Source organism: Oncorhynchus masou, chromosome 6 (assembly GCF_036934945.1).
Source record: "Oncorhynchus masou masou isolate Uvic2021 chromosome 6, UVic_Omas_1.1, whole genome shotgun sequence".
Lineage (NCBI taxonomy): Eukaryota > Metazoa > Chordata > Actinopteri > Salmoniformes > Salmonidae > Oncorhynchus > Oncorhynchus masou.
Window position 1 is genome coordinate 21,636,068 of NC_088217.1, and position 12,160 is coordinate 21,648,227.

General features: G+C 44.6%; 1 protein-coding gene and 1 pseudogene across 1 annotated transcript in view; both read left to right on the top strand.

The window, feature by feature from the left end:
- The window catches only part of LOC135541587 (dihydropyridine-sensitive L-type skeletal muscle calcium channel subunit alpha-1-like), a 46,846-nt gene extending 45,167 nt beyond the window's left edge, over nucleotides 1-1,679 (top strand). Inside the window, exon 42 of the mRNA XM_064967894.1 lies at nucleotides 10-1,679. Coding sequence (XP_064823966.1) covers nucleotides 10-237 — 228 coding nt within the window. The 3' untranslated portion in view covers nucleotides 238-1,679. The remainder of the gene's footprint in view (nucleotides 1-9) is intronic.
- Nucleotides 1,680-5,091: 3,412 nt separating this feature from the next.
- On the top strand, nucleotides 5,092-9,566 carry LOC135541508 (BTB/POZ domain-containing protein KCTD20-like; annotated as a pseudogene).
- Nucleotides 9,567-12,160: the final 2,594 nt, after the last annotated feature.

The window sequence follows — 12,160 nt, forward strand, 5'->3', positions numbered from 1 at the left end:
CTCTACCAGGTCCTGATAAATGGGGGGTTGGAGAGCTTGGCCAGGGACTCTTGTTTTGTGTCGGTGACGAAACAGGAAATGGCCGAAGCTTTGAACTTTGACCCGGTGGAGATGGAGAGTTCTGTCACTGGCCTTATGAATGGTCGTAGAGGGAGGGTCACCACACCTCCAATCAGGCCTCCTCGCAGATCACAGAGAAAGGCCAACAAATTAACAAAACCCACCGATCATGTTTAGGCCAATAGGCCTGTCCTGCAATGCAGCATGTCATCGATCTTGTTAAGGCCAATAGGCCCGTCCCACAAAGCAGCATGTCATGGAGTGACTTCAGGTGCTGAGGCATTAAATGTCACATTCTACAAATAGAACAGTCCTTTTTTGGTGCCTTTATAGCGAGTAATATCATCTGAGTGGTTAAGCAGGCTTTATGGCACCTGTGACTTCATTGTTGCCGTGTCATTCAGACTGGATGATTTCTCTCTTGGTTCATTTAAAGAGGAAATACTCTTCCTGCTAGAGAGCAGACTTTCTTTACCATGTTTATTTTGTTCAAAGTACAGACTACTGTTCGGACTACTGGCAAACATCACGTTGTCCTGACTAACATGTTATTGAGTCTCAACTTGAGGAATTTTTGCTGGCATTAAAGTTTGGCCCTGTTTGAAAACTAGTGTCCTTCCCTGTTCCCTCCCATCCTTGAAGTAATCACTGATCCACCGATAGCTGCATAGGTGTTGAACATGGTTGTGCCAGTGACTGGCTGATGGAGGAAGAGAAGGGTGTTACTTGCCAGGGGGCATTCTCTGAGTTCTATCATGATGACAAGGCAAGACATGGCTGGACCACGATGTTTCTGGGCTGGATCATGTCTACACTGTCCATATAAGGACAATCTCTGTAGGCTATATGGAGAAAGCTAACGTGCATGTTCAAGATACACAGATTCTGCCCAGGTCTCCACACATCAACATATCTTCACAATACCTAGATATTTCTTTCACTTTAAATATCCTATATCTGAAACATGTACATCATCTCTAGTATAGACAGGATGGATGACCCTGTGGTGTAACATAAGGGAAAATATTTCTGGTGTAGGGTAGCCACTAGCTGGCCATGCTACAGTAGAATGCAACAAAGTGTAGATAAGAGGATGTGGTTAAAGATGAAGATGAATGGTAAGTTGAGGTACAGTGGTTGGAATCGTATATTTGTGACTAGAAAGCTGTGTGTAAGGGTCAGATATAGACAATTTATGGTGTAGAATATCAGGGGTGAAAGGTCTGATGATGCCATTTTGTCTATTATTCTATTTTCAACAATATCGTTCATTTTCTTTTTGATGTAAGCCTTTTGGTTGAAACAGCCTCTTTTTGTGAAAATGTCCTTTTTGATTCTTCATTATTTTTTCAGTCTAAAAGAGATTAGGTTGTATTTTGAGAGACAGTGGCATGTCACTGTTATTTGGTTTAATAAAGGCTAAATAAAATAGCGGTAATGTGACGAAGGCCAAATAGAAGGCAAAGTAAAATCGTGAATCCCAAAAGGTTTTGAATAAAAAAATCAGTTGTTCCCATTCAGCTTTTTAAACAAAGGTGTTTTGCATTCATCTAGAGTATGTACTACTGCCATTAACTTTTTAACAGACATTTTGTCGTGGTCATTTTGATAACGTTATTTGAGACATTTTATTGCTTTCTCTCTGTTTCTGAGATCTGTTTCAATATTGTTTCTCTAAAGTTTAAACTATATGATCACAATAAAAAAATATTTTATAAAGTGAGAATTCTTACATTTTCCCAGTCAAATTATTGGAGATTTTTATGGTTGGGTCTCGTGAGCGGGAGGTAGCCTAGGGTTTAGACTAGACCGTTGGGCCTTAACCGAACGGTCGCTGGAAGACAAGGTGAATAATCTGTTGACGTGTCCCTGAGCAAGGCGGGTCCATCGTTCTGGTTGTGACAGACCGGGTATAGAGAACAGCGGTCAACACTAGACATTCTTGTGAGTCTGGTGGTTAGTCATTGTCTCTTCTCCGCCGAGATTAGTTTATGTTTTGGTAATATAATATGTCTGCAACTGTCTGAATGTTTATATGGTATTTTATAATAGCGCTCTGTATTTCGGTTATTACGTATGCAGACGGTGATCCATTGTGTCCTCCTCCCAGAGCGCTAAGAACCTTGGCGTGATCCTGGACAACACCCTGTCGTTCTCAACCAACATCATGGCGGTGGCCCGTTCCTGTAGGTTCATGCTCTACAACATCCGCAGAGTACGACCCTGCCTCACACAGGAAGCGGCGCAGGTCCTAATCCAGGCACTTGTCATCTCCCGTCTGGATTACTGCAACTCGCTGTTGGCTGGGCTCCCTGCCTGTGCCATTAAACCCCTACAACTCATCCAGAACGCCGCAGCCCGTCTGGTGTTCAACCTTCCCAAGTTCTCTCACGTCACCCCGCTCCTCCGCTCTCTCCACTGGCTTCCAGTTGAAGCTCGCATCCGCTACAAGACCATGGTGCTTGCCTACGGAGCTGTGAGGGGAACGGCACCGCAGTACCTCCAGGCTCTGATCAGGCCCTACACCCAAGCAAGGGCACTGCGTTCATCCACCTCTGGCCTGCTCGCCTCCCTACCATTGAGGAAGTACAGTTCCCGCTCAGCCCAGTCAAAACTGTTCGCTGCTCTGGCCCCCCAATGGTGGAACAAACTCCCTCACGACGCCAGGACAGCGGAGTCAATCACCACCTTCCGGAGACACCTGAAACCCCACCTCTTCAAGGAATACCTAGGATAGGATAAGTAATCCTTCTCACCACCCCCCTTAATGATTTAGATGCACTATTGTAAAGTGGCTGTTCCACTGGATGTCAGAAGGTGAATTCACCAATTTGTAAGTCGCTCTGGATGGGTTGTGTTTTGGAAGAGCGTCTGCTAAATGACTTAAATGTAATGTAAATGTGATGCGGCCACTTAAGCTCCAGACATTTAACATTTTATTTATTTATTTAACTAGGCAAGTCAGTTAAGAATAAATTCTTATTTACAATGACGGACTACCCCAGTCAAACCAGGACGACGCTGGGCCAATTGTGCGCCGCCCTATGGGACTCCCAATCACCGCTGGCTGTAACATAGAGCAGCATAATTCGTAGCTCTTTAACCTGGTCTCGGAGCATTTCGTATTATTCTTTACGTAAATACGGTTCTATGTTACATTTGGTATGACACGTCTTAATTTGTGGATGTCCATCATCATCGTTCTGATTTATGCAACAATACCAACGTAACATATCATACTAATTTGTGTGTCCCGGATTAACATGTACTATGTTACGTGTAGTCTATGAGACCAGGCTACAACGTCAAGTTGCTATCTCAAGTCAGCAGGGATGGCCACAGATAAAGCGTCGACATCCTGGACGCAAACTAAAATGAATACGACAGTCACTGCCGTTGTTCAACTGGACCCCAACCCGATATACTGCATCTTAGTCTACCAGTTCTGTTACATTGCACCGTTCAATATTATCAGCTCTACTGAAACTGTTATCATTTGAATTGCATCAAACAATTTGTTATCATTGTGTTACATAGAACCTGCCTGTCTGTCTTCCACCTGTACTGTGGAATGCTGTGCACAATATTATAGACCATTGTTACAAATCCTTCACTGCTTTTTATATGTAATATGTATATATGTATGTATGTAAAAAATAGTCCTACGAAGCATGAAACTAATACAGGTCGCTAGGTGTACGGTGTTTCCTCCGACACCTTGGTGCGGCTCGCTTCTGGGTAAGAAGCAGTGCGGCTTGGTTGGGTTGTGTTTTGGAGGATGCATGGCTCTCGACCTTTGTCTCTCCTGAGCCCGTACGGGAGTTGTAGCGATGAGACAAGACAGTAACTACTAACAATTGAGGTTAAAAAAAGAAGGAGAAAAAAAAGAAATGGGTTTCCATGGCCGAGCAGCTGGACACAAGCCTAAGATAACCATGCGCAATGTCAAGTGTCGTCTGGAGTGGTGTAAAGCTCACCACCGTTGGACTCTGTAGCAGTGGAAACATGTTCTCTGGAGTGATGAATCACGCTTCACCATCTGGCAGTCGACGGACGAATCTGGGTTTGCCCGACACGAGGAGACCGCTACCTGCCCCAATGCATAGTGCCAACTGTAAAGTTTGGTGGATGATAAATAATGGTCTGTGGCTGTTTTTCATGGTTCCAGCTAGGCCCCTTAGTTCCAGTGAAGGGATATCTTACAGCACACAATGAAATTCTAGACTATTCTGTGCTTCCAACTTTGTGGCAACAGTTTCAGCATGACAACAGCCCTTTACAGTTTCAGCATGACAATGCCCCCGCGCACAAAGAGAGGTCCATACAGAAATGGTTTGTCGAGATCAGTGTTGAAGAACTTGACTGGCCTGCACAGAGCCCTGACCTCAACCCCATTGTACAGCTTTGAGATGAATTGGAACGCCGACTGCGAGCCAGGCCTAATCGCCCAACATCAGTGCGCAACCTCACTAATCTTCTTGTGGCTGAATGGAAGCAAGTCCCCGCAGCAATGTTCCAACATCTAGTGGAAAGCCTTCCCAGAAGAGTGGAGGCTGTTATAGCAGCAATGTTCCAACATCTAGTGGAAAGCCTTCCCAGAAGAGTGGAGGCTGTTATAGCAGCAAAGGGGAGAACCAACTCAATATTAATGCCCATGATTAGGAATTTTATTAATTTTTTTTTATTTTACCTTTATTTAACCAGGCAAGTCAGTTAAGAACAAATTCTTATTTTCAATGACGGCCTAGGAACAGTGGGTTAACTGCCTGTTCAGGGGCAGAATGACAGATTTGTACCTTGTCAACTCGGGGGTTTGAAATCGCAACCTTCCGGTTACTAGTCCAAAGCTCTAACCACTAGGCTACCCGGTGGATGTTTGACGAGCAGGTGTCCACATACTTCTGTTCATGTAATGTTTGAACCCATGAGATGAACTGTGATTGTGCTTGTTCTTCCTCCAGACATTGAGATGTCAGACTTCCAACATGAGGGGAGGGGTGAGAAAAACCTCCCTCATGGGAAGTGACCCTAATGGTGGACCCCACCTTGTTCACAGACCACCCTGACACCATGCCGGGCCAGACCCCACCCTGTATCAGAACACCCTGACACCATGCCGGGCCAGACCCCACCCTGTATCAGACCACACTGACACCATGCCGGGCCAGACCCCACCCTGTAACAGACCACCCTGACACCATGCCGGGCCAGACCCCACCCTGTAACAGACCACCCTGACACCATGCCGGGCCAGACCCCACCCTGTTTACAGACCACCCTGACACCATGCCGGGCCAGACCCCACCCTGTAACAGACCACCCTGACACCATGCCGGGCCAGACCCCACCCTGTAACAGACCACCCTGACACCATGCCGGGCCAGACCCCACCCTGTATCAGACCACCCTGACACCATGCCGGGCCAGACCCCACCAGGCCAGACCCCTCAGCAGCAATCATACTCTTTTATTATAGTGTAACAGACTGGCCTAGCCCACTGAGCTAAATCTTCAGGTCTCAGGCAAGGTTACTAATCACTCAAGTGTGGTTCATCACCATGTCGAATACAATAGTACAGTCTATTATTAGCCTGGGGAAAGATATACAAGAAACACAAAGCCCTAAACCCTCAGCAAACATTTTAGAGTGGTTTGTTTCTAATCTCAAGAGAGTGATGTTTTTTTTATCTGACCCGGTGGCCATTTGGGTTCGTCTAGGCTAATAATCTGAGGTTGAGAGGAAAAGTTCTCATTAACACCTTCGCTCACACACACATTGGAAGCATTGTGATGATTCTGACAAGTTACACTGTACTAACAAAGGAAAGACTGGAATGGTAAATGTACAGACTTTCAATAAGCACTGAACTCAGAAATGTATGTCGTGAGGACATTTAGTAGTACGTTGCATACAAATTTCATATTGTCCATAGACTTTAGAAGAGAACATGATTAAATAACACATTTTAAATCTCATGGTGTTTGGTGCTGCCCATCACGTTACATGGCCGAATCCAAAGGGAGAGTAGGAGATCGCTGAGAGAATCTTCAGTCATCCTGCTGAGTTACTCTTAAAATACAATCTTAGAAAAATAGGAGCAATCTAGAACCAAAAAGGGTCCTTCGGCTGCCCCCATAGGATAACCATTAGAATAACTATTTTTGGTTCCAGGAAGATCCCTTTTGCTTCCAGGTAGAACCCTTTTTGGTTCCATGTAGAACCCTTTCCACAGATGGTTCTACAAAACCCAAAAGAGTTCTACCTGGAACCAGAAAGGGTTCTCCTATTAGAACAGCCAAAGAACCCTTTTGGAACCCTTTTTATTATTATTAAATGACATATATTCCTTTACCTTACCTACTCTAAATTTGTATTTATTTTCATTTCATTTCATTTATTTCACCTTTATTTATCCAGGTAGGCAAGTTGAGAACAAATTCTCATTTACAATTGCGACCTGGCCAAGATAAAGCAAAGCAGTTCGACACATACAACGACACAGAGTTACACATGGAGTAAAACAAACATACAGTCAATAATACAGTATCAACAAGTCTATATACGATGTGAGCAAATGAGATGAGATAAGGGTGGTAAAGGCAAAAAAGGCCATGGTGGCAAAGTAAATACAATATAGCAAGTAAAACACTGGAATGGTAGATTTGCAATGGAAGAATGTGCAAAGTAGAAATAAAAATAATGGGGTGCAAAGGAGCAAAATAAATAAATAAATAAATAAAATACAGTAGGGAAAGAGGTAGTTGTTTGGGCTAAATTATAGGTGGGCTATGTACAGGTGCAGTAATCTGTGAGCTGCTCTGACAGTTGGTGCTTAAAGCTAGTGAGGGAGATAAGTGTTTCCAGTTTCAGAGATTTTTGTAGTTCGTTCCAGTCATTGGCAGCAGAGAACTGGAAGGAGAGGCGGCCAAAGAAAGAATTGGTTTTGGGGGTGACTAGAGAGATATACCTGCTGGAGAGTGTGCTACAGGTGGGAGATGCTATGGTGTCCAGCGGGCTGAGATAAGGGGGGACTTTACCTAGCAGGGTCTTGTAGATGACATGGAGCCAGTGGGTTTGGCGACGAGTATGAAGCGAGGGCCAGCCAACGAGAGTGTACAGGTCGCAATGGTGGGTAGTATATGGGGCTTTGGTGACAAAACGGATTGCACTGTGATAGACTGCATCCAATTTGTTGAGTAGGGTGTTGGAGGCTATTTTGTAAATGACATCGCCAAAGTCGAGGATTGGTAGGACGGTCAGTTTTACAAGGGTATGTTTGGCAGCATGAGTGAAGGATGCTTTGTTGCGAAATAGGAAGCCAATTCTAGATTTAACTTTGGATTGGAGATGTTTGATATGGGTCTGGAAGGGGAGTTTACAGTAACCAGACACCTAAGTATTTGTAGTTGTCCACGTATTCTAAGTCAGAGCCGTCCAGAGTAGTGATGTTGAGGATAAGTTTATTTTTATGAGGCTTTGTTTCATACCTTCACCCCCTTCTCTCTTTCTCTTTCTCTCGGGACCTTTACAAAGGGGGTATCCTGAAGTGTCCAGAGGGGGTGTCAGTGTCTGAGCTCAGGGAAGCTACCTCTGTATTAACTTTCACTACAGCACCTTCAGGTGCCAAGACCTCAGTGAGTAACACAGTCACACCTGATCTGACCAGGACTCTGTTCAAGACCGAAACGTTGAGTAATGTTTTGCAACGTTGCATGTACAACTAAATAACGCTATGGTAATCTGTTTTTAATTGCTTATTCTTCTTCATCTTGAATGTTCCGTATTGAGATATATATTTTGCCATGCACAAGAGTACGTGAACTATCAACTATGACAACAAATCAGAGGTCATAGTTAAAATAATGTGACCTCTGTCTGTTCCTGTCCCAGGTGCGTTACTGCATGAGCTGTCTAATGATGGAGCTAAGCTTGAGGTGTTCCTTGGGGAGCTTGTTGTCACTGTGATGATGTCCAGTGCTCAAGAGGGGAAGAGGGAGTGTCACATTGTGGTTCTCACAGATGATGACATAGTGGATTGAGAGCGTGACAGAGTAGGTGCCATAGTACTACGCCCCTCTCAGAGTAATTAGAATGAATAATAAATGACTGATAAAATGGATCATTTAAATGTATATTTTGGACAGTGCTGTTCATCAAATGTTTATACTTTATATTCTTGAGGATCTAGCAACCCAGCCTAATTTTGGAGTGAGCACGTTGTTTGATATTACTTCCTGTTTGCTCTTTAATGTGTCCAGTTCTGTACAGCAACAAGCTCTACTGCTTCTTCAAGTACATTGACAACAGAAACTTGGCCAAAGCCCGACTGAAGGAGAGAGGACTGAAAAACATGCATTGGCATCTAGGGTGAGTCACTTCCCATGCCCCAAATCAACCCCTTGGCCCTTATCTGCTTCTCCTAGCCCCTTCCCCTTTGGTGTTTATCCTAAGGAAACAACCAGGTAAAGCAATCCAAGTGTTCCAATGCTATAGGCTACATAGACTCGGAACACTTTCTTACATCTATCCAGTATCCCTCAGATCTTCAAACCCTACAGAGATACTGAACATCGTGTGTGTGTGGTCCTGCTGTATCCCAGGGTACCCCACCTGTAAGGAGAAAGTGAAGTGGTGCCTGGTCATCTATAAATACGTGCAGTGACCTTTCATCCAGCTGTGCTGGGAGAAGAAGGAAGGAAAGAGTCAAATCAAATCAAATGTATTTATAAATCCCTTCTTACATCACCTGATATCTCAAAGTGCTGTACAGAAACCCAGCCAAAAACCCCAAACAGCAAGCAATGCAGGTGTAGAAGCACGGTGGCTAGGAAAAACTCCCTAGAAAGGCCAAAACCCAGGAAGAAACCTAGAGAGGAACCAGGCTGTAACGGGTTTCTTCCAACTCCTCCTCTGACGAAGAGGTGGAACAAGGATCGGACCAAAATGCAACGTGGTTCGTTCCATACATCTTTAATGATGAAGAACACGAACAATACAAAACAACAACCGCCGAAAACCGAAACAGCCCTGACTGGTGCAACAAACACAGAGACAGGAACAATCACCCACAAACACACAGTGAAACCCAGGCTACCTAAATATGGTTTCCAATCAGAGACAACGATAATCACCTGACTCTGATTGAGAACCGCCTCAGGCAGCCATAGACTAATCTATACACCCCACACAACCCCAAGACGAAACACACTACAAATAAACCCATGTCACACCCTGGCCTGACCCAATAAATGAAGATAGCATAATAAATATAGACCAGGGCGTGACACAGGCTATGAGGGGTGGCCAGTCCTCTTCTGGCTGTGCTGGGTGGAGAGTATAACAAGATGTTCAAATGTTCATAAATGACCAGCATGGTCAAATAATAATAATCACAATAGCTGTCGAGGGTGCAACAGGTCAGCATCTCAGGAATAAATGTCAGTTGGCTTTTCATAGCCGATAATTGAGAGTATCTATACCGCTCCTGCTGTCTCTAGAGAGTTGAAAACAGCAGGTTTGGGACAGGTAGCATGGCTGGTGAACAGGTCAGGGTTCCATAGCCGCAGGCAGAACAGTTGAAACTGGAGCAGCAGCACAGCCAGGTGGACTGGGGACAGCAAGGAGTCATCATGCCAAGTAGCCCTGAGGCATGGTCCTAGGGCTCAGGTCCTCCAAAAGAGAGAGAGAAAGAAAGACAGAGAGAATTAGTGAGAGCATACTTAAATTCACACAGGACAACGGATAAGACAGGAGAAATACTCCAGATATAACAGACTGACCCTAGCCCCCCGACACATAAACTACTGCAGCATATATACTGGAGGCTGAGACAGGAGGGGTCAGGAGACACTGTGGCCCCATCCGATGATACCCCCGGACAGGGCCAAACAGGCAGGATATAACCCCACGCACTTTGCCAAAGCACAGCCCCACACCACTAGAGGGATATCTTCAACCACCAACTTACCATCCTGAGACAAGGCCGAGTATAGCCCACAAAGATCTCCGCCACAGCACAACCCAAGGGGGGGAGCGCCAACCCAGACAGGAAGACCACGTCAGTGACTCAACCCTCTCAAGTGACGCACCCTTCCTAGGGACGGCATGGAAGAGCACCAGTAAGCCAGTGACTCAGCCCCTGTAATAGGGTTAGAGGCAGAGAATCCCAGTGGAGAGGGGAACCGGACAGGCAGAGACAGCAAGGGCGGTTCGTTGCTCCAGTGCCTTTCCGTTCACCTTCACACTCCTGGGCCAGGCTACACTCAATCATAGGACCTACTGAAGAGATGAGTCTTCAGTAAAGACTTAAAGGTTGAGACCGAGTCTGTCTCTCACATGGGTAGGCAGACAATTCCATAAAAATGGAGCTCTATAGGAGAAAGCCCTGCCTCCAGCTGTTTGCTTAGAAATTCTAGAGACAATTAGGAGGCCTGCGTCTTGTGACCGTAGCGTATGTACGGAAGGACCAAATTGGAAACATAGGTATGAGCAAGCCCATGTAATGCTTTGTAGGTTAGCAGTGAAACCTTGAAATCAGCCCTTGCCTTGACAGGAAGCCAGTGTAGGGAGGCTAGCACTGGAGTAATATGATCAAATTTTGGGGTTCTCGTCAGGATTCTAGCAGCCGTATTTAGCACTAACTGAAGTTTCATTTGTGCTATATCCGGGTAGCCAGAAAGTAGAGCATTGCAGTAGTCTAATCTAGAAGTGACAAAAGCATGGATACATATTTCTGCATAATTTTTGCACAGAAAATTTCAGATTTTTGCAATGTTACGTAGATGGAAAAAAGCTGTCCTTGAAACAGTCTTGATATGTTCTTCAAAAGAGAGATCAGGGTCCAGAGTAACTTCGAGGACCTTCATAGTTTAATTTGAGACGACTGTACAACCATCAAGATTAATTGTCAGATTCAGATTTGGGTTTGGGATGTCAGATTTGGGTTTCCAATCTCTCCAAAAGAATGTGATGATCGATGGTATCAAAAGCAGCACTAAGGTCTAGGAGCACGAGGACAGATGCAGAGCCTCAGTCTGACGCCATTAAAAGGTCATTTACCACTTTCACAAGTGCAGTCTCAGTGCTATGATGGGGTCTAAAACCAGACTGATGCATTTCTTATACATTGTTTTCAGGAAGGCAGTGAGATGCTAGTTTTTTATATTTTCTGGGTCAAGTTTTGGCTTTTTCAAGAGAGGCTTTATTACTGCCACTTTTAGTGAGTTTGATACACATCCGATGGATAGAGAGACGTTTATTATGTTCAACATAGGAGGGCCAAGACGGACTTCCAGTGTGTCCCCAACATCATCAACTCTCTGGGGGAGCCACCACGACCCGCAACCACACCCACAGGTTGACGAGCTGGATAGGCTGATCAGCACCGATCCCCACCCTCCAATGACAGTTGAAGGCATAGAAGTTGACCTTGTATAGGATCATTTATTCCCCATATTGGTTAAGGTCAGGGTTTGGCAAGGTTGAGCTGATCCTAGATCTGTGTTTTGGGGCAACTTCTACCCAAGGCCCTCATCTGTTAGCCTGTCTCCCACTCAGGATATGTACACTTACAGACACACGCAAACAAACCTCAATGACTGTACAGTCCAAACCCATATAAACATACCGAGACAGAGGAGCATGCAACACAGATGTGTATACAGATGTTAGATCTTAATTTGGTCACTGAATAAAATAAATTCACTGGAAATCCACACTAATGCACAGTTGTATAACAGTTTTGTACTTTTAATGTAGCTTAATTTTGGCCAGGTAATAGCCTAACCACCGATCAAGCAGAAAAGTGTGTATGTTCAAATCCTGTTGCTGCAGGATAATTTTGCTGCAACAATACCGGTCAAATTAAGATCCCACATCTGTACATGTACGCACACATACAAACACGGATTTGGACAAGGAGGATGTTCACAGCATATAACCAGACCTACTAGTGTGTATCTGTTCAGTTGTCTTGAAGGTTGCCGTTCAGTATTATTGTTTAAGGTTATGTACATAGTTTTTCTTCAAAGAATTTGTTCCAAGAATTTCACAGCTGCAGAGGAAATTTGAATAAATATATTGACGACTGAACTAACTTTA